Source organism: Natrix helvetica (assembly GCF_964273705.1).
Source record: "Natrix helvetica genome assembly, chromosome: 8".
NCBI classification, from domain to species: Eukaryota; Metazoa; Chordata; class Lepidosauria; order Squamata; family Natricidae; genus Natrix; species Natrix helvetica.
Genome location: NC_138559.1, coordinates 28179820 through 28203738, shown reverse-complemented (window position 1 = coordinate 28203738; position 23919 = coordinate 28179820). Strand labels below are relative to the sequence as shown.

At 47.3% G+C, this 23919-nt stretch overlaps 1 protein-coding gene across 1 annotated transcript in view; it reads left to right on the top strand.

Annotated features, from left to right (window-relative positions):
* Positions 1 to 3010: 3010 nt before the first annotated feature.
* KMT2A (lysine methyltransferase 2A) overlaps positions 3011 to 23919 on the top strand; it is a gene marked incomplete at its 5' end in the record, with an annotated part of 38573 nt that continues 17664 nt past the window's right edge. The window contains 14 exons of the mRNA XM_081960723.1: positions 3011 to 3406; positions 10487 to 10561; positions 12884 to 12953; positions 15009 to 17707; positions 18891 to 19068; positions 19293 to 19527; positions 20394 to 20458; positions 20571 to 20939; positions 21475 to 21548; positions 21921 to 22049; positions 22206 to 22319; positions 23111 to 23257; positions 23419 to 23514; positions 23759 to 23879. Of these exons, the coding sequence (XP_081816849.1) occupies positions 3011 to 3406; positions 10487 to 10561; positions 12884 to 12953; positions 15009 to 17707; positions 18891 to 19068; positions 19293 to 19527; positions 20394 to 20458; positions 20571 to 20939; positions 21475 to 21548; positions 21921 to 22049; positions 22206 to 22319; positions 23111 to 23257; positions 23419 to 23514; positions 23759 to 23879 (4768 nt within the window). The remainder of the gene's footprint in view (positions 3407 to 10486; positions 10562 to 12883; positions 12954 to 15008; positions 17708 to 18890; positions 19069 to 19292; positions 19528 to 20393; positions 20459 to 20570; positions 20940 to 21474; positions 21549 to 21920; positions 22050 to 22205; positions 22320 to 23110; positions 23258 to 23418; positions 23515 to 23758; positions 23880 to 23919) is intronic.

Genomic DNA, 23919 nt, shown 5'->3' with positions numbered 1-23919 from the left:
TGTTTACATCGTGGCAGAATCAAATGGTCACAGAATCATAGAATGTAAAGGTTGGGCAACGTCTAGTTCAACTCTATTTGGTAGGGGAATCCATGATTGCAACATTTCTGACAGGTCATCCAGACTGATGATGACCTCAAAGCTGACAGCCAACCTTCAACCCTTTTTTTCTTATTTTTCCCCCTCTCCCTGTATTTATATTCTTCCATAAATGCTTTGAAGAAACCATACAGCTGCCAGAAATGAATGAAGAGAAAGAGACAGATTAGATTTGGTAGGTTCCTGTTGCACCAGGAAATGCTACCATAAATAGATAGAATTAACTCTAAATCTCAAGTAGCAATTATAAGGAGAAATAGTCAAGAATAATCTTCATTTGTTTTTCTCAAAGATAGTATTTAATGCACCCTCAAAGCTGACACCAGTCAGAACATAGAACAACTCAAGTAGTGAAGACTGGGACACATGGGGTGACATGGCCCATATAGTTGCCAAGATTCAGACACGATTGACTGGATAACATCACTATTTAATGCAGTGCTTCTCAATTATTTTCTGTCATGCCCCCCCTAGGAAGAAGAAAACATTTTGCGCCCCCCCCCCCCGCCTTAGAGGGACTACTCCCCGTAATCAGACTCACATAAGTTCTTATCCGTAAAATGCAAGCTAGCCAACAACGCATCCCCCTTCCCTTCTAGTCAGCTTCTCCCAGCCGGCGCTCGGGGACTCGGCTCTGGATCCCACCCCTGCCTCCGCACCGTTCAGCCGGAGCTCCCTGAACCTAGAAGCAGAACTGTAAAAAGCAGATTACGAGGATTCAATCCTGCCCGATGGTGGGAAAAGACCGTCAGGACAAAAGGCACGTCAAGTGCCACTGTGATCGTCCTCGCCACCCCCATCGGGAATTGACTGCAGACTCAGACTTCCTACCCAGTCCACATGCTGGCTTCACAAGCAGGACAGGGTATCCATCGACCCTTCAGAGGCTGTGCAAGGACCCGGTGATCGATCCGGAGCCGGGGGCCTGTCCATTCCCCTTTCTTTTCTTCCCAGCTGCGCTGCGGCAGTCGCTGGACGGTGGTGGTGGAAGCCCTCCCAGCCAGCTGCTGCACGCCCCCCTTTATGGAGCCTCGCGCCCCCCCTGGGGGGCGCGCCCCACTATTTGAGAAGCAGATTTAATGACAGAAAAAAAATCTTAATTTCAATTTTTAATTGCACTACACTGTTTCTCTTCACCATTTCAAATACTTTCAATTCTGTAGAGGTTTGTTGGGTTTCTTATGCAGTTATAATGCCATATCCAAGAACTCGAGTATTCTGCATATATCTCACTTCCTAGAGTCAGAGGAAGTGCAGAAAAAGCATTTTCTCCTACAATTTTACAGGAAGCAGTTTAGGTGTTAAATGGAAGCTTAGAATTAGCTTCAATGGGTTTGGAATTTTAGCAGGCCCTGCCACTATATAAACTGCTTCTGACAGCAGTTGGAAAATTGATCTGCCTTCTTAGCCAAAAGGACCTACACAAAGCGCAGGAAAGATTTGTCCCTCTGTTCATTAAGTGAAATCCTAACATTTTGTACCTTGGTGAACACTTTTCCATGCCCACAAAAGAACAGCTTCAATAAGGTTTTCTAATACTGTGGGGCTATCACAACCGACTGCTAACTTAACAAGGGTAGCTTTCAGATTTGATTCCACCGCCAAGGAAGCTGAATCAGCTTTATTATAATTTCTAATAAACCCGTCTTAATTATGTTCTCAAAAGTCTTTATCTGCTCTTTTCCTGGGGGAAGATGTTCATTCTTCCCTCAATTGCCCCTCCTGTAACCGCCAGAAAGGCTGCTGGGACGGGCCCTCGGTGCAGGTGCTGGGGAAAAGCAGCCGGGGCGCAAGGAGACAGCACAGCGCCCATCTGTTCCCCACCTCGGAGGGCCAGAGCAGCCGGGGATGCTGGGAGCTTCAGCCCGGCCGGAGGGCCACCCTCGCTGCCGTCCCAGCAGAAAGCCCGCCTCCTCCTGGGCACCGGCCCACCTTCTTACAGGTTGGCCGGCAGGGAAGCGCGGCGAGCCGTTCCCCTTGCCAGGGCAGCCGACTTCCAGCACAGCTGCTCAGCCTCCCAGCAGGCACCGCGATGCCTGGAGGGAGCTGAACTCGGGCTGCCAGGCCCCGAGCCCACCCAGAAGGGACGGCGGCGGCGGCGGCGGCGGCCAGGTCCCTCCGGGTGCCAGGAAGCAACAGCTGCGGAGGAGCGGAAGGCAGCCAACCTGGCAGCCGGGCGGCGGCGGGCTCGGCGCGGAAGCTTGGCGGTGGAGCGGGCTGGGCCGGCGGACCAGAGAAGCGGCCGGAGGTACGGCACCTTGACCGAAGCCGCCTCCGGGGCGAGCGGAGTCCTCTCCCGGGATAGTGACGCGGGCGGCAGCCCCCGCTGACCCGCTCGGGGGCCTCGACCGAACCGCCGCGGTGGGGGCCGCTGGACACCCCGTGCCCCGCGGCTGCGTCTCCGGACAGGGTCGGCTGGCTAAGGAGGTGGCGAGCGCAGCTAACCCGCGCTGTTGTACCCGCGGCCGCAGGCGTGGGAACGGACGCACCCGCATCTGCTCCCGACCTGGGTCCGGTCGCCTCTCCGCCCCTGCCGGGCATCCTCGCAAGGGGGCAGCACAGCAGCGGCAGCAGCGACCCCCGCGGCCGCCCGCCCGTCCGTCCCGCCCTCCCGAAGGCCCCGCGCCGAGCATGCGGGGCCGCTTCTGCTGGCCGCCAGGGCGAGCGTTTGAGCCATGCCGTTGGCGGGGCGGTGGCGAGCGGGCCCCGGACCCTGGATGGGCGCCGCGGTTATGCTGGGCCGCCCGCGGCGCCTTCTAACTCAGGCAGTGCGCGGGGCGGCGCTCCGGCGGGGCCCGGGAAGCTGGATGGGCGGCGCGCGCGTGCAGCGCCCCTAGGGGCGGGTTGTGCGGCAGGCAGGTTCCCGGGCGCGGCCCGGCCCCGCTCTCTGGCGCTTCGCTTCACAGGAAAGATGGCGCACAGCGGTCGGTGGCGCTTCCCGGCCCGGCCCGGCAGCGGTGGTTGGGGTCGCCGCGGGCTGGGGGGCTGCCGCGTGCGGGTCCCGGCCCTGCGCAGCCTGCGCGGGGATTCTCCCGAGGAGCGGGCGGCGGGCGGCGGCGGCGGCGGAGGAGGAGTAGCGGCGGCGGCGGCGGCGGCGGCGGCTCTGGCGGGAAGCGGCGGCAGCGGAGGGGGCGGGGCGGGCGGCCCCTCCTCGGCCGCCGCCCCCTCGCCGCAGCCCGCCGCCCCGCTCCCGGCCACCGTGGGGGTGGCGCCCGGCTTCGACGCGGCGCTCCAGGTCTCGGCCGCCATCGGCATCAACTTGCGCCGGTTCCGGGCGGCCTGCGGAGCCGAGGCGGCCAGCGGAGAGGTGAGGCCGGCGGCTGGGACCCGGCGGGCGGGGGGGGGGCGCTTTCCTCGGCCGGGAGCCGCCCTCGTGCCGACCCGCCGCGTCCCCGGCACGGGGAAGGGGAAGGGGCACGCCCCCTCCTCGCCGGCGCCGCCGCCGCCGCGGAAACGAGCGGCCACGCGCCTCCATCCCGCGGCTCCAGCCGAGCTCGCTCCTTTCCCGCGCGGCCGCACGTGTGGCGGGCAGGGGCAGGTGGCGGCCCCGCGGAGGGCAGCTGGGCGGCTGCCAGTTGATGTCCGGAGCCGCCGCGGGCTCTGCTGGAGAGTTGCGGCGCAGCCTCTCGCCTTTCCGGCCGCCCCGCTTGAAGAGCCCCGCTCTCTCGCGCGCGGGCCAAGCCGCGAAACGCAATGGGCAGGGCGGCAGCAACGGCCGGGTGGCTCCGCTTCCCTCTGGGCGGCGTGTTTGCCGGGGGTGGCCCTGAAGCCAGGCGGGCGGGGTTTTCGCCCATCCAAACGGGGAGGAAAAGGCTGCTGTGCGCTGGAGGCCGAAGTGACAGCCTCCCTCCTTCCCTCCCTTCCCGCGAGGGCCCCGCCTGGTGCCCGTAGGAAGAGAGCAGCCAGGCCCCCCTGGAGACCCCAGGCGTTCCTTTCACGGGGAGTTTTACACTACCGGCAATACTTTAAACATTGAGCGCTGCCTTCCTTTTCTCTGTATTCAGTGCTAGGTTTTGCCGGGTAGCGTGACAATCAGATCCCCCCCCCCCCGCCGTGTGTTACCCATGTCCGCCTTTAAAAAAAACTTCATCCTTTCAAAAGTGGCTGCGGATTTCAAGGCAGACTAAAGGCTGCTAAAGGCAGACTAAAGGCTTCCAGTCAGGTGCTGACTGAAAAACTATGTAGCCTCCCTCCCCCCCACCCCCATGATTTCCAGGCTAGACTTCGAATCCTTCTTTCATCTTCCCTGATGCTTGTTATCCAATGACCAAAGCATTTGATGTAGATGATTGTGGCACATGCTACTCCCAGACCTACACTTTTAGCATAGTGCTTCACACCAATTGAAATTGTATAGATTTTCAAAGTCATACTTTTTGCTCAATTTCCTTCAAAGTATTTATAAGCTTTCTCACTGTTTTAATGCTACATAATACTAAATGTGCTTTGCCAAAGTACATGCCAAAGAGTACAATCATTTTAAAACCTATATTTGTGCAGTCCTTGTTCTTAGATGTTCAGGACAGTGGACTGAGGCTCATTTAATTCTTCGCTGCATGACCAGTCAGAATGAGAAATAGTGCACTTACCGTAAGTCATTCAAGCCCCTGCCTGTACCATACCTCCCCATGTTCTGTCAGTGTCATTAAATGGTCTTAAACAGCCCACTGTGTTCATCAGGAGTCTCATAGGTGTACCTCTTGGTCATGATTTACTAGAAGGAGAGATGGAGGCAGAGCTGGGGAACAAAACATATTTTATGTAGGAATATTTTCACTGCTCTAATTCAACAAAATTTCAGGCATACGTAGTAAAAACATCCTATTTGCAGATATAAATCATTTGAGGAGACCAGTGTTATGGGTAAAGGTCTGAACGTGTTTTCTTGCAGATGGTTCATTGCTCAACTAGGTAACATCAGTGCTAGTGAATGTGAGGTTTGCACCTTGTTTATACATTGTAGTTTTAGAGGTTGTGTTGTAGTCTTTTTGTTTCCTTCCATAACTTCCCATAGCTCCCATAACTCCCATAACTTCCAAGTTATGTGTCTTTTGAAAGTTAGGTAAATGTGGTTTATCTTCATATGTCTATCGATGGCTGATTTGTCTGAATATCCAACTTCCAGGGGATCCTACTATTTTGGGACTGGGTTTACCTAAAACAGTATTAGTTTCCCAGTTAAAACTATGGCTGAATCTATCCATGTGTGGTAAGATGGAGGAATTTTTGTCATGTCTTCTGACTGTAGTTATTGCTTTGCTAGTCTGTGGAGTCCTTATGCTCTTTGAGCATGGCTGCTTGCGTGCACACATTTCATTATCCGACTAGGTGATATCATCACTGGTAGGGACTATGAGGTTTGCTCCCTATTTATATACATTAGCTTGCCTTTCCATATTGGTGGGGGTGTGGTTTTCTCCTTGGTTGATTCGACTATTGTTTTCTGCTTTATTGTCTGGAGTTAATTCTTGCTTATCTCAGTGTTGGTAGCTGGAGAGGATATTTTCTTCTTAGCTTTTTTATTGTCTGTTTTTGAATAGTGTATAAATGTGATTTACCTCTGTGTGCTCACTGGTGGCTGATTTCTTTGAATGCCAAGCTTCCAGGAATTCCCTAAATCCATTTTTGGATTAGCTTGGTTTAAGATGTTCATGGCTGAAACTATGGTTGAGTCTGTTAACCATGTTGTATGGTTAAAAAGTATTCGTGGTGTCTTCTGACTGCTAGTTGATGTTCATGGATGTGCTCTGCCTCTTTGCCCTGCATAGAAGCTGCAACAGACCTTATGCAATATGTCGTAGATATTTTATTTTCTTGGGTCTTTTAGTTTATTTAAGATGTTTTGAAGGACTTCAGTTAGTGTGTGTGTGTGTGTGTGTGTGTGTTATCATAAAGCTGTGTGGTTATAATAATCTGTTGATTGTTTCTGAGATATTTTTGATGTATGGAAGTATTATCCTTTTCATAGCTTTATTGGTTATCCTGTAGTATAATATCTACACCCAAACAACCAAGTTCAGGGAACACCAAGGACTCCAACATTCAGCCCTGAGATACACATATGCACTTCTACTAGATCAATTCTTGGGTAATGTATTGCACTTGTTTGTGGACACACTTATTGCAAGTTATATTACCCTCTCTCCACTATATATGGGAATATTCTCATTCACAAAGCACAAACAGGGTGCCTGAAGTTGTGAGTTTATTCCTAGCTAGAAGGGCTGCAGTCAATTTGAGGCAGGCTCACAAGAGTGCCTGACCTCTGCAGCGATAAGACATCCGTTAAACTGTTTTGCTTTCAGATGCCACTAGCTCTAGAACAGGAGGTCACCAACCTTTTGGACCTAAAGGATCACTAAATTCATAATTTTAAATCCCGCCAACCACTAATATTATTTTTTTAAAAGATAAATGGTATTTAGTGCAATATAAACATTGCAAATAATTTTTCTCCAGACCACCAGTTGATGACCAATTGCTCTAGAATGTTTCCAGGATGCTTGAAAAATTAGAATACAATTCTTTATTGTCCAAGTGTGATTGGACACACAAGGAATTTGTCTTTTGTGCATATGGTCTCAGTGTACATAAAGAAAAAATAAAAGATATCCATCAAGAATCATAGGATACAATACTTGGTGACAGTCATAGGATACTAATAAGCAATCAAATCATACTAGGAAACAAAAACAATATAAATTGTAGAGATACAAGCAACATGGATATAGCCATAAGTGGGAAGAGATAGGTACCAGTAAGAATGAGAAGAATAATAGTAAGACAGCCTTAGTAGATAATTTGACAGTGTTTTGGGAATTATTTAGCAGAGTTATGGCATTCGGGGAAAACTGTCCGTGTGTCTTATTGTTCTGGTGTGCAGTGCCCTATAGGTTCATTTTATACTGTTGTTAAACTGAACCGTTCTGTTTAAAATTCTGGCTGATCTGTAAAAAAAATTGCAGACAAAAGCAGAACTCAGCTTCTGTTGTTTTCTTTGGAGCTTTGGATGATGAAACTCTTGGATAGGCAAATAGTGCATTTTGGGATTTATTCTATAGTTGCAAAATTGTATTTTTCTTCTAGTTGATGCACTGCTTTTGTAGACTTTGATGGTACTTTGTATAATATGTTATTGTACTGTTACCTTCTTTGAATTATTTAAACAAGGCATGAGACATAAATAGAATTACTGTAGTTGGTGAAAGGTTTGAATCATTCAAGATAAGAACCTTGAAGATCTCTCTCTCTCTCTCTCTCTCTCTCTCTCTCTCTCTCTCTCTCTCTCTCTCTCACACACACACACACACACACACACACACACACACGATTTGCTGTGATAATTTTCGTAAACATTTTGTTCACATAATTGCTCATATGCTAATAAATTTCAACATTTAAAGCAGCGTCTGGTGGCTCACAGAAGCACCTGCTTATCCAATTTTGATAAATGAATTTTATCTTTCTTTTTTTACTGCAACTGCATTTCTGGAGACAGAATGACTTACAATATTGATATCATAACATTAAAACATGAAGCCATCTATTTGCTTTTCTGACTGATGGAATCTGGCTAGTAGATGAGAAGTAGTCTTCTAGCCAGTTTGGTGGTGTAGTGAAAGATACTTGGCTAGAAAATGGGGTGTATTACCCTTAAAGTCTGGCTAGCTGGCTTGAGCTCCAGAGATAAAAAGTTTGAATCCAGACTTTTGGGATCTTATCTGGAAAACAGAAGATGCACTACAAGATAAAATAAGCGAAGAATGGCTTGTCTTAAGGTTTGAGACATTCGTTGCTTAAATTACAATCTAAATCCATATTTAGGGATTACGTTTAGTCTCTTCACACTGAATTTCTGAACTTCAACAAACAGTTTAAAAATGGCCCTGGAATGTCATTTGGAATGCTTTATTACAACCACTGCCCTTTGTGTTTAGGTCAACTTTAGTAGGATGCTCTGTGATGGAAGCTGCTACTTAACTGAGGAGGGAGGGATAAGACAGGCCATGGGAGGTTGGTGCAGCAGTATGGACAATTCTGCCTAATCCTTCCTGTTTTTTCAGCGGTTTGCATGCTGTATTTGCATGCTGAGGAATCCGACTTGCAGTGGCCAGTAAAGGTGGCAGCACCTTCCCGAGCTTTTACTTTCTGCTGGGAGTATAAAACTGAAGACAATTCTGAGAGTCTCTTTGAAGCCTAAGCTATTAAGCAGGGAATTCTGTCGATTCTTACTTTTCTTCTCTGCTCTTCTGTTTAGTGTAATTTTGGCTTCTGTCTTGGAAGAAAAATGGAGAGAAAAGGATCCTAACAGTCAACTGAGGCTTATTTGTGCTGCTGTATAGAACCCAAGATGCTACAACATTTTCTTGGCTCTAGAGAATCCTAATGCCAAGACCTAATGCTGAAGATTTTTTTTTTTTAACTGAATGTGGTAAATCCTTTTTAAGTGCTGACACAATAGGATTGTTGTCTTGGAACTCCTGTTTCTGTGATAACTTGGACTGGTGTTTCTCGGTAGATCTGTATCTTTCTCCAAAATGCTTGGGATGTGTCTGCAAACTATAGCTTTGGCTGTATTCTTTCAAGGACTTCCAAATATGTTCTTCAGTAAATTGATATTTTAAAAAGCATGTGCTTGTGAGATACAAATTCAGTCTCATATTTGATAGATTATTCTGCTACACTCAAGTCTTTTATCATTTCAAGTAATTTTGAGAATGTTGGATGCTTATTTGAATTACCCAATTTTCCTTCTCTGATCATCACATTTATAAGTTTCAGTAGTTTACAATAACAAAATTAGGTGTTAAAGATCAAAATATGAATATAGGATGTCTGTAGTCCAAGTTAAGTTATTAAGAGTCAGTTGTCCTATTTTATATGTTGAAAGTAATAGATTGTTATAAAAGTAGTCCTCAACTTATAGGACCACAATTGAGCCAAAAATGTGTGTTGTTAAATGAGACATTTAATGAGGTAATTTTGCCCCATTTTACGATCTTTCTTGCCACCGTTGTTAAGTCAATCACTGTAGTTGATAAGTCAATAACCTGGTGGCTTTCCCATTTGAATTCTAATCATATGATCATCGGGATGCAGCAAAGGTTGTAACTTTGAAAAACGGGTCATGTCATATTTTTCAGTGCCGTTGTAACTTTGAATGGTCACGAAATGAACTGTTGTAAATCAAGGATTACCTGTAGCATTGATTTGTACCGCCTTTTGGGGTATCCTTTCGAGTGCTGGATGCGTGAGGAGGGAGCTTTGAGTTTCTCTAGTACGTTCAGTGGAGAAGAACACATGCTGGTAGTTTCTGCTTGACCATTGTTGCACGGACCCAAATGGTCGGTGAAAGGGATCCTCCTGCACTTTTCCTGTTAAGTCAGCTGGGTGGAAGGTGCTGACATCTAACGAAGCGTCGGCCTTCCCTGCGTTTACTTTTGCTAATAGAAAGATGTGGGGTTCTGGCCAAATCAGGTTGGCACCCTTGTGTTCATTATGGGGGAGCTTCAGCTCATATCCAGTGTATGTAAGTAAACAGGCAGAAGATAAGCCCCAATACAGGCAGTGTCTTCGCTGTAGATACTTTGCATGAATCATTAGCCAGGCTATAAACCCTGTGGGGCTGATTATGCCACCTTCAACATGCCTCCCTTCCGAAATAGGGCAGCATGTAAAATTCAGCCAAGCAGCCCTTAGATGTTTCAATTATTCAAGTTCTAGGAGGGGATGAAGTAGCAAAAAAGTGGATTCCAGATAAAAAAATATGCTAGGAATTTGACTTGAAATGTAGACGTTGTAGAATTGCCCTATTTAGGGGAGGAAAAAACCTTGAAATTCCCACTGCAATTCTGGGAACATCATTCTGGGGAACATAAGATCCATGAACCTTCTTTGAGCCAGATTCCTGCCTGGAAGCTCCTAAGTATTTGAAAAACAGAACTGGCAATTAATCTACTGGCAATATAGTCTTGGTTTCCTGACCAAAAAACCCCATAATTTTCATTTTGGGCTCATGTGTTTCTACCTGATTTTTTGTTATACTGAAGAACCCCATAGTGTTAATATATTCTATTGGGATTTTTAAAATTACCAAAATATCTTCATTAAGATGGAAATATGTTCTCTGCCAATGTTCTTTGATGGATGGAAATTCAGTTTGAGATGATTCAACAGACAGTTTATATAGAAATTTTAAAAGGAACAGGCATGCCTCGAATAACATCTTTATAGATTGGAATAGCATTTGTCCAGTTTGCCAGAGATGTTGCATCTTACTTTCAGTGCCGTATCAGTATGTAATCTACATGTGAGTAGTAACATGCACTGATTAACTGTGGAAGCAAAAATTTAGAATTATCTTCTTCAATGTTTTTTCAACTTTCAGTTTGGCCTCTGGCGTTTCCATCCAAGGATTAGACATATTCAGCCCTGCTTAAGTCAGCCAAGCTACCCCATGGCTGTAAGTCTTTAGGCCTCAAACCATGTGTTGTAATTATGGAATAAAGTACATTATACCAGGCTAGAAAAACCACAATTTTCATTTTGCACAATTGATCATTTGGCCTTAGAAAATAAATAAAACATTAAAAAGAAGATGACAATTTTCAGCTAGATTTAATCTGGGTTGGCAAATATGAATGGAGAGCTATTCTGTTCTTGACATTATTTTTTTCCATCTCACTCTACCCACTTTTCTTTTGCCTGGCTAGTTGTGTGTGTGTGTGTGTGTGTGTGAGTGAGAGAGAGAGAGAGAGAGAACCAATTTCAATGGACATTTTAAAAATACTATGAATTGTGGCACAAGCCCTGTTTTTCATTTTTTTAAATATGTGTATTTATTCTTTTTATTACTTTTAAAATAGTGGCAAAGAGAGTAATCAACAAGCCCCTTTTTTCATAAAGCCACACCTGATTTTGGGGCTTTCCGAAGACCTTGGGGTCCTTAGCTGGTCTTGGCTTCCAAACCTCTTGGGGTTGCTCCCAGGACGGAATCCCTAGGGCGGTAGTGTCGGGAGGTGGGGCAGTGCCAGTGGGAAAGCCTGGAGAAGGAGTGGGCCAGGGGAGGCCAGGCTGGAAGGAGCAGAGTTGGCTAAGCTCCTGGGTATCCGCCGTGCTTGACGTCCTTGGGGATTACATCATGATGCAGTAAATCCCAAGGGAAAACGTGCTCTTGGCTTGTTGACTGCCAGGCTGGAAGGGAAAGTGGGAAGCATGGGAGCTTGGAGACCCAAGTCCTGGGGCTGAATGGCTGAGGCTGCTGGAACCTCTGTGGCTTGTGCTCTGCACCTCCCTCCAGCTTTCCTCCAGCTGTGCCCCACAAAAGGAGTGCAGAGTCCTGACTGAAAGAGTTGCTGAAGTGCTGGAGGATTTGCAGCCTTTGATCTTCAGAAGCTCCCGTTTCTTTGAGAAATTGATAGACCGATAAAGTTTGGCTCCCTGGAAAGAGATGAAGCTTTGGTGGCCTGACTCAACCGCTCTGCTTCCTTGCCTGCTTAGAACCCGTCACCTGCATGCTAGTTAGAGATGTGAAGGCGCTGCCCCTTCTGCCAGAATCTCTGCCCATCCTCAGCCAAAGATTGTTTACTTCTTGCAGGGAGACCCACGTGGGCAAGGGGAGGGGCTGCCAGGGCTGTGCTCTGGAGTGCTGTGTGCAAAACTGGCTATTCCGGCATTCCAGAGACGGAGGAGCTGAGCTGGGAGCATGAGGCTGGCCAGACCCCCCCCCCTTTCTGCTCTCCCTCATACACAAGGATAACTCCCCTAAGGGTGATCTTGCAGTTTAATGCCCCAAATCAATCTCTTTGATTCCTCTGCAGTGAGGGCCCAAATGTCACAGGAAAGTATGAAAAGAAAAGTTTTTCCACCTCTTCCCCTCAGCTGCCGCCTCTCAGAATGGCCAGTTTCTCTGTGTAGATGGGGAAGGGGTCCTGGAAGTGCATGAGCCACGGCAGGGTTGGTATTCCTTAAGAGATGACAAGAGATTTTGGGGAAAGTTTAGGAAGGAAAGCCTAGAGATTCTGGCACAACAGGAGCAAAACCGGGGGGGGGGGGGCTGGGGGCTGGCAGGCAGTGTCTTGCCAGAAGCTCTTGCCCAAAGGCAGCCGCTGTGCCTCTGCTCCAGGGAGACCCTGGGCTGGCTCTGGAAAGCTGGAAAACATGGGCTCCCATGACAGGAGCAGCACGAACAAGGGAGCACGTAGTGGCTGACCTTTCAGCTTCCAACTGAGCTGAACTACTTGCCAGGCCCTCGCAGGAGGCGGTTGCTTCTGTCCTAACCCAGACTGCTGCTCCTTAACATGGAGGTTCTCTTTAGTCCTATGGGCTGGTACCCATTGAGATTTCTTCCTCCCCAGTGAAATGAATGGAGCTGTTTGGGTAGATGTTGCAAATTATTGCTGTGAAGACAGCCTTCAATCCTATGTTCCAACAGAGCAGCTTTTAAGGAAATGGCTCTTTAAAGAGGTGGCTTCCCTTTGTAACCTCCTGCAATAATAGCTTTTTTTTCCCTGGTAATCGTAAGATTCTTGATTTTCTTCAGGCATTCAGGGGAACTCCATAGCCAAAGGCAGGTCCAGACTGTCTTTTGGGCTTTATGAGATGTGTTTCCCCTGGTGGCCTCTCTTCCAGCAGATGCCATATAAAATAGGTTCTTAGTGATTTTCAACCCCCACTTTTTCAGAACAGGCAATTGTCAGTGTTGTTAATATTTCTCAACTGTATTTTGTTTTCACGATACTTTTACTTAAACCATCTCTCTCTCTCTCTCTCTCTCTTTCTGCAGGATGAGCAATTTCTAGGTTTTGGCTCTGATGATGAGGCCAAAGGAGCCCATTCCCCCAAGTCCCTTGCAGGTAAACCCAACCTACTGAAATCTGAACCGTATTCAATGGGATTTGCTTTAATGGAGTTTAGATGTGGCTGATCTAAAGAATGTATGTTACCTTTACCTTTACCTTTATTTCGATTTTTATACCGCCCCCTCTCCCCAAAGAGACTCGGGGCGGTGAGTCGCCAAAATCTGAAATTTGTATTTGCTGGCTTAGTATAATATTCTAGGCCATAGCTTTTTCAAATAATGAGTTGCTGAACAGAGCCACAGCGGCTATTGCTTCATTAGTTTTATGAAGGCCATCCAACTCCAAGAAAACACTTGGTAGCATACAATAAATCCAATGATATATGAAAATACAAGTAAAATCCACCTTGCTGCCCAGATCAAGAGCAGCACTCCCCAGAATGCAAGTAAATTCAACAAGGCCACACAACATGGTATCCTGTAAATCATGCCTTAGTTGCACAATACACTTAAATCATTAATCAGATTCTTATATGACCAAATTAATGAAGTCAAAACTCACTATTTGGGGGAACACGTATTCTCCCCTCCATTTTACAACAGGCGCATATTGAGAAGACTTTGTTACATCATAGAGAGTGTACGGTGTATCTTGGCTGCTGTAGTTGTCCTCTGCCAGGTCTGGAAATCGCAGGGAAACATTTTAATGGCTTTCTCCAGCTTTTTCCCCTGAAGATTAGGCTAAGATTCATTAACTGGGTTTATAATGGGTAAAATGTTCCTGTGACACAATTGCCTAAATGATATGACTTAGTCTTTAAGACTAAATGTAACCCTTTGGGAGTTAATTGATTCTTTTAAGCATTCCCACCATACACAATTCTGCCCTAGCCATTATGTATATTTCAAGACATCTATGAAAATGCCCACCAATAGAAGTGCCATCTATTATTAAAGCCTGCTTTGAATGTCCTGATGAAAAAGAAATGAAATTTATATTCAGATATGTCGTTTCTGTCTTGCCCATTGGCTAGTGAAAGTAGCAGGGGATTATTAAATCCAGTTTCCCTCGCTGCTGAGCTCCTAAGGCTTTTGATAATCCAACAGGAAAAGATCCAGGATGATTTCTCCTGTTCCAAGTCCAACTGTTGTGTATTTGTGACTCAGTTTATCATCTGGTAAACTGATTAACTCAATTCTCTTAGCATTATAATCTTATTCATCTTAATATTTTATTTATTTATATTTATTTTATTCTTCGCATTTCTAAACCGCCCCCTCTCCCAAAAAGGGACTCGGGGCGGTGTACTGTTCACACAACAAATAACAGATAAAATACAAATATAAATATAAATATAAATATACGTATATATGTGGAGGAGGTTAAAATTAAGAGTACTGTACCGAAGAATAAATATGGCTCTAAAAGCCCTAAAATCCATTAAAATTAAAACATTAAAACATTACCCTTAAAATAACCAGTTGAGAGTATACTTCCAGGAGTTCGTAGTTGTAACATTTATAATTATGCCAGGCCAGCTAATCGGAACAGGTGAGTCTTCAATTTTTGTCGGAAGGAGCGGAAGTCCAAGGTGGTTCTAATGTCGGGGGGGAGGTCATTCCAGAGGGTTGGGCCCATCACAGAGAAGGCCCTACTCCTTGGCGCCGCCCGCTGGCATTGCCTAGTGGACGGCACCTGGAGAAGGCCCTCCCTGTGAGAGCGGATTGGCCGCAGGGATGTATGTGGGAGGATGCGATCCCGCAAATAACTAGGTCTGCGTACTAATATGCGTACTAAACCTATTTATGTAGAAATCAGACATTGACTTATTGTTAAAACTATGAAATGTTGGAGATTTTATATATATATATATATATATATATATATATATATATATATATATATATATATATATATATATATATATATATATATATATATATATATATATATATATATATATATAAAATAATCCAATATATATATCCCTCCCTCTCCCCCCCCTTCCCTTTCCTTCTTTTCTTACCTCATTCCTTTTTTCATTTTGTGTCATGCCTGAAAAGAAGGATTTTCCTGCTTAATGTACACATTTCTGTTCTTTTCCTGCAGTCTCAGTCAAAGCTAGTGCACGTAAACCTCGTGGGAGACCTCGGAACGGTTCAGACCGAAGTCCAGCTGCTCTACCAGAGTCCTTGCCAATATATTCGCCTTCAAGCAAGCCGGAACCTACATCCATGGAAAACATAAAAAGGAAAGAATTTAAAAGTGGAGAAAAACGGCGAGGGAGGCCTCCTGCTCTAACCAGTGTGAAATTCAAGATCAGCCATAAAGAGTGCATTCCAGATGCTCAGAAAGGAGGGAAGGAGGAAAAAGAGAATGTAAAGAAAACAAAGCAGGCACCATCAGCTACCTTTCATCATGCTGCAAAAATTAAGAAATTAAGAACTGGCAAACTCTGTCCACTGAAGTCTCAGTTCAAATCCGGGAAGCTCCAGATTGGGAGGAAAGGGATTCAGATTGTCCGCAGGAGGGGGAGGCCACCGTCTTCCGATCGCTTGAAGACCATGCCAGCTCTTGTATGTTCCCAGTTGGAGAAAGTCCAGAGGGCACGAAAGGAAAGAGAGGGTGTCCCCTTTCTCCCCAAAGATGAAAAGCCAACAGTTAGGCAGAGCCCTCGCAGACCAGTAAGGATGATTCCTTCTTGCAAGAGGACAGATGCCACCATTGCCAAGCAGCTCTTGCAGAAGGCAAAAAAAGGAGCTCAAAAGAAAATGGAGAAAGAAGCAGCAAAGCTTCAGGGCCGGAAGGGGAGGACTCAGCTCAAAAACATTCGGCAGTTCATTATGCCTGTGGTGAGTGCCATCTCTTCACGAATAATTAAGACTCCCAAGCGTTTCATTGAAGATGAAGACTATGACCCGCCAATTAAAATTGCACGCTTAGAGTCTACCCCAAACAGCCGCTTCAGTGCTACCTCTTGCGAATCGAGCGAGAAGTCCAGTGTCGCATCTCAGCACTCCTCCCAGCTATCTTCCGATTCCTCACGGTCCAGCAGTCCAAGTGTTGATACATCCACAGATTCACAGGCTTCTGAAGAGATGCAAGCTCTCTCGGAAGAATGCAACAATACTCCAGAGGTCCACCCGTCCCTGCCAGAGTCCACCTCCCTTGATAGTGAGGGTGCTGAGCAGAGGAGGAGGAGGTTTTCAATGGCAGAGAAGAATTTTGCCCCCAAAGCAGCTAAGAAGCTGCCCGGCCTCCAAAGTGTGTCTCAACAGCAGTCCTCTTCTTCTTCTTCTTCACCTCCCCCACCACTGCTCACCCCACCTCCACCACTGCAGCCAGCAGCTGGCATCTCCGATCATGCGCCGTGGCTCATGCCTCCCACCATTCCCTTGGCATCACCCTTCTTGCCATCTTCTGCTGCTGCTCCTGCTCAAGAGAAGCGGAAGTCAATCCTCCGAGAACCAACCTTTCGTTGGACTTCTCTGAAGCCCTCCCGGTCCGAACCCCAGTACTTCTCCTCTGCCAAGTATGCCAAAGAAGGTCTTATCCGCAAGCCGATTTTTGATAATTTCAGGCCGCCGCCCCTGACCCCAGAGGATGTGGGCTTTGCTGCTGCTGCTGCTGCTGCTGCCGGCTTTACCCCTCCTGGGGCCACGGCTCCGGCCCGCTTATTTTCTCCTCTTCTTTCTGGAACAAGGTTTGATCTACACAAGAGAAGCCCCCTGTTGCGAGCGCCAAGGTTCACCCCCAGTGAGGCGCACTCGCGCATCTTTGAGTCTGTCACATTGCCTTCTTCAATTAGTCGAAGCGCTCCGGGAAGCACTACAGCAGCAGCTTCTTCAAGGAAACGAAAGAGGCGCGTCTTCAGTCCGATTCGATCTGAGTCGAGATCTCCTTCGCACTCTATGAGGACAAGAAGCGGAAGACTCAGCCACTCTGAGCTGCCCACGCTCCCTCCGTCCTCCTCCTCTGCCTCTTCTTCCCTGACGAGCATTTCTGTCGGCTCCCTTGCCACCAGTGCCTTAAACGCCACCACGTTCACTTTCCCTTCGCAATCCCTGTCCCAGACTGGGGAAGCAACAGAGAAAAGCCAGAGACCGAGGAAGCAGGCAAACCTCCCTGCCGAGCCATTCCCATCGAGCGGCACTGCTCCCCTTTTTCCTTGGCTTGCACCAGATCCCCAGACGGAGAGGACCAGAGGCAAAGACAAAGCCACCGAGCAGCTGTCCAAAGACAAAGAAAGGGACAACAGTCCCGAGAAGGAGAAGAGCCGAGAAAGAGACCGAGACAGGGAGAAGGAAAACAAACGAGAATCGAGGAAAGAGAAGAAGAAGAAGGCTTCAGAAATCCAGAGTAGCTCTGCTTTATTCCCCACAACTCGAGGTTCTAAAGGAAAGGTTATTGTCAGTGAAGATGTAGCAGCCTCGTCCTTTGCCAAAAAACCCGCAGGACGGAGGAAATTAACTGCCCCTGATCCAGCAGCAGATGTCCCTGCAGTAGTTCTTGTGGACTCAGCTAGCATAAAGACCAGGTTACCCAAGAAAAGCCGAGTGGGCTTGGAGAAACCAACTTTGGACCTTGGCCTGGTAGCCTCTTCTGCAGAAAAGGAAGAATCTTTGCGTCTTCCTGCTGCCTCACTTAGCATTGTGAAACATTCCTCCATCAGCTCAGTATTGGCTCATGCTGATAAACTTCCAATGACGGACAAGAGGGTAGCCAGCCTCCTGAAGAAAGCTAAAGCTCAGCTCTATAAGATTGAGAAGAGCAAGTCCCTTAAGCAGGTGGATCAGCCCAAAGGACAGGTATCTTCCAAAATAATTGGGATTAGAAGGGAGGTAGCAGCACAAGAAACCAGAGTTTGATAAGAGTTTCCTGAGAAGGTGCAAGTGCGACTGGTCCCTGGGTCTCGCTAGGCAAACTCAGAGAAGCCGCGAACTGGAAAATGTTTCCTATTATGCTGCCACTGCTCACAGGCGCTGGCATGCTGTGAGCTGTTTGCTTAAAGCTTCTCGCGTCTTTCCTTCCTTGTTAGGGCTCGACAAGGAATTTCAGCCTGCTGAACCAGAATAGCAGTTCGCCTTCCAGGAATCTTTTTTTGTTTTTAAATCTTTTTTTATTTTATTTTTATTTTTTTCCATAACCATAATCTTACAGTGTGTCATCTGGGTATGATCTTTGTGTCATCATATTTAACAGTTACATCATTTTAAATCTATTTTTATCTTGCCTTTCATTTACATTTCAATTGCCTTTTAACTCAACTCCTCCCATATAATTCTACGTTCTTTTCCAAATTATTCAGTTTTCTGTTTCCTTTTGTCTATATTCATTTTCTATCCAGCGATAAAAATATCCCTATATCTTATAATACTCTAATTCTTCCTTCTCATTAATTGCCAATGTTAATCTGTTCATTTCTGCAACAGTCTAATATTTTTTAAATTGCCTCTCCCTCTGAGGGATTTTTTTTTCCATTTTCCTCCTTCCAGGAATCTTGTGAACCCCATTGCACTCCAGAACATTGTTTGGGAATCGAATTCAAAACATTTTGTAGCTCTAGCCTAGACCTTCCATCTTGGGGAAAGAGATGAGCTCTGAATTACTGCAAGGAGGGCTTTTTTTAAAAAAAAAAAATCTTTCTTTCTTTTTTCTTCCTGCCCATCCCAGCTGCCGTGGGTTGTTATATACAACACAGCTACTAAATGTCTTGCAATATGTAGGTGTTGCTATGTGTTATTTCTAGTAGATGCTGATTATAAGCTCATACACACCGAGATCCTTGATGCATTTTGTGTTTATACCTGCACAATTGCAAGTGGTTGGCTTCAGGCAAAGCCTCTCTGCCTTGTGGAAGGAACTCACTCAGAAACATAATGTCAGAGAAGGCCAAGAAAGCAGCCAGCCATGCCTCTCTCCTGGGATTCGGTTACTCGTGGCAGGATGATTGTCTCACCCTATTCCGTCTGTTTCTCTGCTGGAATTTAGGGTCAAGAGAGCGATTCCTCAGAAACCTCTGTGCGAGGTCCACGCATCAAGCATGTCTGCAGGAGAGCAGCTGTAGCCCTGGGCCGCAAACGAGCAGTCTTCCCAGATGACATGCCCACTCTGAGTGCCTTACCATGGGAAGAACGGGAGAAGATACTGTCTTCCATGGGGAATGATGGTAAATGTTTTGATTTGGATAGAAGACGGCATCCCTTTCCTTATCTCAAGGGGTGTTAGAAATTAACATAAGGGATACTGCTAAATGGAAGAGTGGTTTTGCAAAAAAGAAAAATCTGAACAGGCCCTTTTGCGGGGCTTCTTTAGAAAAAGTGCAAGCAGCACAATCGTCACTTTTTTCTCCATGGATGATGGTGAGTTAATAGCCAGTGGTCCTTTTGACAGACAAATCCTCTGTTGCTGGATCAGAAGATGCTGAGCCCCTCGCACCTCCCATCAAGCCCATCAAGCCCGTAACCAGAAGCAAGGCCCCCCAGGAGCCCCCTGTGAAGAAAGGCCGGCGGTCGAGACGCTGTGGGCAGTGTCCAGGCTGCCAAGTCCCAGAAGATTGTGGCGTCTGCACAAACTGTCTGGATAAGCCCAAGTTTGGTGGGCGGAACATAAAAAAGCAGTGTTGCAAGTAAGTGTATGGATGCGAGGCCTCCTTCCAAGCGATCCTTCCAGGGGACAGCAGGGTACCCCCAAACACTGACCTCACTCACTGAGGAAATGCCAAGGGTGCCTGACCTTCCCATGCTTTGGGCTGGATTTCTGCCTTCCCCATCAGAATGGCAGGTGGGTTCTTGTTTCTCAGACTGAGAAAGAAGCAGGCGTGTGTAGGTGGAGCAAAGGGGAACTCAGTAAAAGATCTTTGCCACACCTGATGCAGGTGCCTCCTGTTGCCATGTTGGTGTTGGTTTTTGTCTCTAAGCAAAATGGGGAAGCAGCTCCCCTGTGTGAATCCTTCCTCTGTCCTTCCAGTACTTGGGCTGCTTGGCTGGTCTGAGGCAGAGAAAGGGAAGGCTTCCTCTTCTCTCCTTCTCTCAAATGGGTTCTTTTCACTGCAGCTGAACGGCTGACATTGCCAAGCATGTCCTGCTGGTGTCAATCACTTCAAACAACCAGGTTTACCTGGGAGCTTGGCGGGGTGAGGGGTGGGCAGCCCAGGGCATTTCTTTTCACAGGATCACTTCCCTTCCCCCCCTCCCAAAGTCTGTGAGTCAGAAATGACCCGGGCTAACAGAAGATCAATAAATGAGAATATTTGTAGCTCAGGGCTGAAATGAGAACTCTTGGTTCTGTCTGAGCGTATTTGTTTTCTTGCAGATGTTTCATGACCCAACTAGGTAACATCGTCAGTGTTAGTGGTGATGTGACCTAGTTTGGGTGATGAAACATCTGCAAGAAAACAACCCAGCTCAGAGGACCAAGGACCCTGCTAGCAGAATCCCCCTGTGGGGTGCTTAGTAATGTGTCTCTCCGTCTCTTCCTCTTCTCTTTCTGAAGGATGAGGAAGTGTCAGAATCTGCAGTGGATGCCATCGAAAGCTTATCTCCAGAAGCAAGCCAAAGGTGGGAAGCCCTTTGCAGAGGGGGAGCAGGAAGGGATGGGGCACGGGTGCTTTCAGGACAGCAGCTCCCTATGTGGCTGGCAGTTCCGTCAAGGTGCTTTTCTGCTTTGCAGCTGTGAAAAAAAAGGAAAAGAAATCCAAGTCTGGTGAAAAGAAAGACAGCCAGCTGGGGAAGGTTCAGGGGGAGCCAGGGCAAAAAGCAGCAGCTCCTCCTCTGGCTTTGGGGAAAGAGGATCAGGCCTCCAAGAAAAGCAGCGAACAAGCCCGGAAGGCCAGTGAAGGAAAGATAGAGGAAGGGCAGCTGCCTCCGCCTGTCCCAGACCCCAAGCAGCCTCTTCCCTCTGCCACCCGGAAATCTGGCAAGCAAGCACCGCCGGCCTTGCCTCCTGTCCAGCTGCCTAGCTCAGCCCCACCCAAAAAGGAAGCCCCCAAAACCGTCCCGGCTGAGCCCAAGAAAAAAGCGCCACCTCTGGAAGCAGCAGGTACGTGTTGACGTTCCTGGCAGCCTCTCCCCCAAGACTGACATACCTGCTCCCTGGAGAGTCCGGTTGGGCCTTGCTCTCTGGTGTAAGACTGCCTCCCACAGGGGGGAAATGTCCCAGCTCAACAACTGCATGCAAATATAGGTGCTTTCTTGGGCACACATCAATGGCCACGTGAGGAAGCAGCAGGCAAATTGGACTTGCCTTTCTCTTTTGTAATCATTTGTTCTTTTTCTCCTTCTGTGTACCTGTTTGCTGTACGCACATCCTGATCCTTTAGCAAAGCACGCGGTGCGTTCCCCTTGCTTCTGTCTTTCGGTTTAATCTAGGCCCATACAAAAAGCAGAAGAAATAGATCTCCTTGGGGAGTGGGGAAAGGCCTGGGGTATAACTTGATTATTCTGGAAGAGTTAGGTTTTGTTTCTAGAAGCAAAAAGTGGATACTGTCTTTTCTGCCCTAACAAGATCCAAAATGCCTCGTCGCTTCAAGAGACAAATCTTAGCTTCTTGCAAAGTATGTTTGTACTTTTTCTAGCCACTGAGCAAAACAGACAGAAGAAAATCATTCCGCGTCCCAGCTTACCGGTGAAACAGAAACCAAAAGAAAAGGTAACCTAATGCTTCATTTTGCTTCAAGTTCTGTGATTGTGTCCTACTACTAAAAGCCTCATCCTGACCTCGCCCCTTTCCAAGGATGCAAGCCCAGCGCACACCATCCAAAGCCAGGTCTGGGCTTCCAAAAAGTGTGCGTGTACACTTGCCAAATACTAGCATTTCTGCCTTTTAAGAAAAACTGGGTATCTAATATATGTGCAATATTTCTCCATTATTGTACCTTGTCTGGGGTGTCTCTTGAGACTGGCCACTTAGGCAAGGTGCCTGTGCACCTGTGCTAGGCAAGGTGCCTGTGCCTTCAATGAATATATTCTGAGACCAGTTTGGGGAGGAAGAAAAGAAATACCATGCCTCCCATCTTTCTAGGAGAAGCTCCTCCCAGTCAGCAAGCCAGAGAGTAGCGCCCTCAACACCCTGAGCCCTTCGTCCAACAACACCCCTTCCAAGCAGAAGCCCCTGACCGACGGGGTCCACAGGATCCGAGTGGACTTCAAGGTAACAAGGCAGCTTTGAGTGTGGCTTTCTTCTTCAGGAGTTGGGCCATGGAGGAGGGACGGTTCCCTCCCTTCTCACCACATTGTCCTGCCAAGCAAGCAGCCTTGAGGGACTGGCAGGGCCAGCTCACGCAGGTATTGCATCTCTGCTTTTTAGGAGGACTGTGAGGCTGAAAGCGTTTGGGAAATGGGGGGTCTGGGTATCCTAACCTCCATTCCGATAACTCCCAGAGTAGTCTGCTTCCTGTGTGCCAGCAGCGGAAACGTCGAGGTAAGAGAATAGCCAGGTACGGGAGGGTTTTTTTTTTCAGTTGCATTGTTTAAGTAAATTTTAAACACATAGATGGGATTGAATCCTTCATCAAAACAATCCATTGTTTTTGCAAAATCGTGTTTTAAGGGCTTTTTAGTTGCCTCTGAAAAAACAAACTGGTCCAACTTCTGCCAGTTCCTCCTCAGCCCTGAAAAATATTTTTTGCTTGCTTGTTGCGGAGTCTGGGATTGCTGTAGAAGTGAAATTGCTCACAAACAAGTTAGGATGTGGTCTAAAAGCACCTTTAGACGATTTTGTTTATGGACCCAATTTTGTATTAAACTGGTACCTTGGTACTCAATTGCTTTGAAATTCATTGGATTTGGTTCTCTGCATTTTGACACAAAACATTTATCTCGGTACTCCTCATTTGTTTGATACTCAACATAGCAGCTGGAACTTCTCAGCGCTCTCTGCCTTGTAACTTTCTACATTATTCCCAACGGAAAAATGTGTTTGGCACTCATTGCTTTTGGTACTTATTGAGAGGGAGGGAGGGGGGGGAGGGAGAGAGAGAGAGGGGGGGGAGGGAAGGAGAGAGAGAGAGAGAGAGAGAGAGAGGGAGGGAGGGGGGGGAGGGAGAGAGAGAGGGGGGGGAGGGAGGGAGGGAGAGAGAGAGGGGGGGAGGGAGGGAGGGAGAGAGAGAGAGAGAGAGAAAGGGAGAGAGAGAGAGAGAGAGAGAGAGAGAGAAAGGGAGAGAGACGCGCAGTAGGCCTGCCTGGTGGGCTGACTTGTTTGTTTGCTTGCAGTTTGTCTATTGCCAGGTCTGCTGTGAGCCTTTCCACAAATTCTGTTTAGAGGTTAATGAACGCCCCCTGGAAGACCAGTTGGAAAACTGGTGTTGTCGCCGCTGCAAGTTCTGCCATGTGTGTGGAAGGCAGCATCAGGCCTCCAAGGTAACTCCCTTCACTTTCTGGCACCTGGGAAGCAGACTGACGCTCAGGACGTTGTGAGAACCTGGGGCAGAACTGAGGGCCCCCCGGACAGGCCCCTTGGAGCCTTAAATGCTGTGCCCAGGCTTTATGTGACGCCACGGCTGTTTTCTGCAATCCCGTAGCAATTGTTGGAGTGCAATAAGTGCCGGAACAGCTATCACCCAGAGTGCCTGGGACCGAACTATCCAACTAAGCCCACAAAGAAGAAGAAAGTGTGGGTATGTTTCTCTGGGGAATCTGGGGGTCTCTCAGCAGACTTTGTTGCCCAAACAAAAGAGGAGGAAGGGGGGGAAAGGAGAGTGGGTGTGATTACACAAATTCCTGGAGAAATGGACATTCTCAAGGACCCCTTTTGTAATGGTCTTTTATTTTACTGTTGTGATTTCTTCTCCTTATTGAATATTGTGTTCTCAGAATAAGTCATCATTGGGGGGAAAAAAAAGCTTCTTTCTCTCTTTCTAGATCTGCACCAAGTGTGTTCGCTGTAAGAGCTGTGGGGCGACAACTCCAGGCAAAGGGTGGGATGCACAATGGTCCCACGACTTCTCCTTGTGTCACGATTGTGCCAAACTCTTCGCTAAAGGTGCAAAGGGGCCGAATATTATTGAGGACCAAGGCCTGGG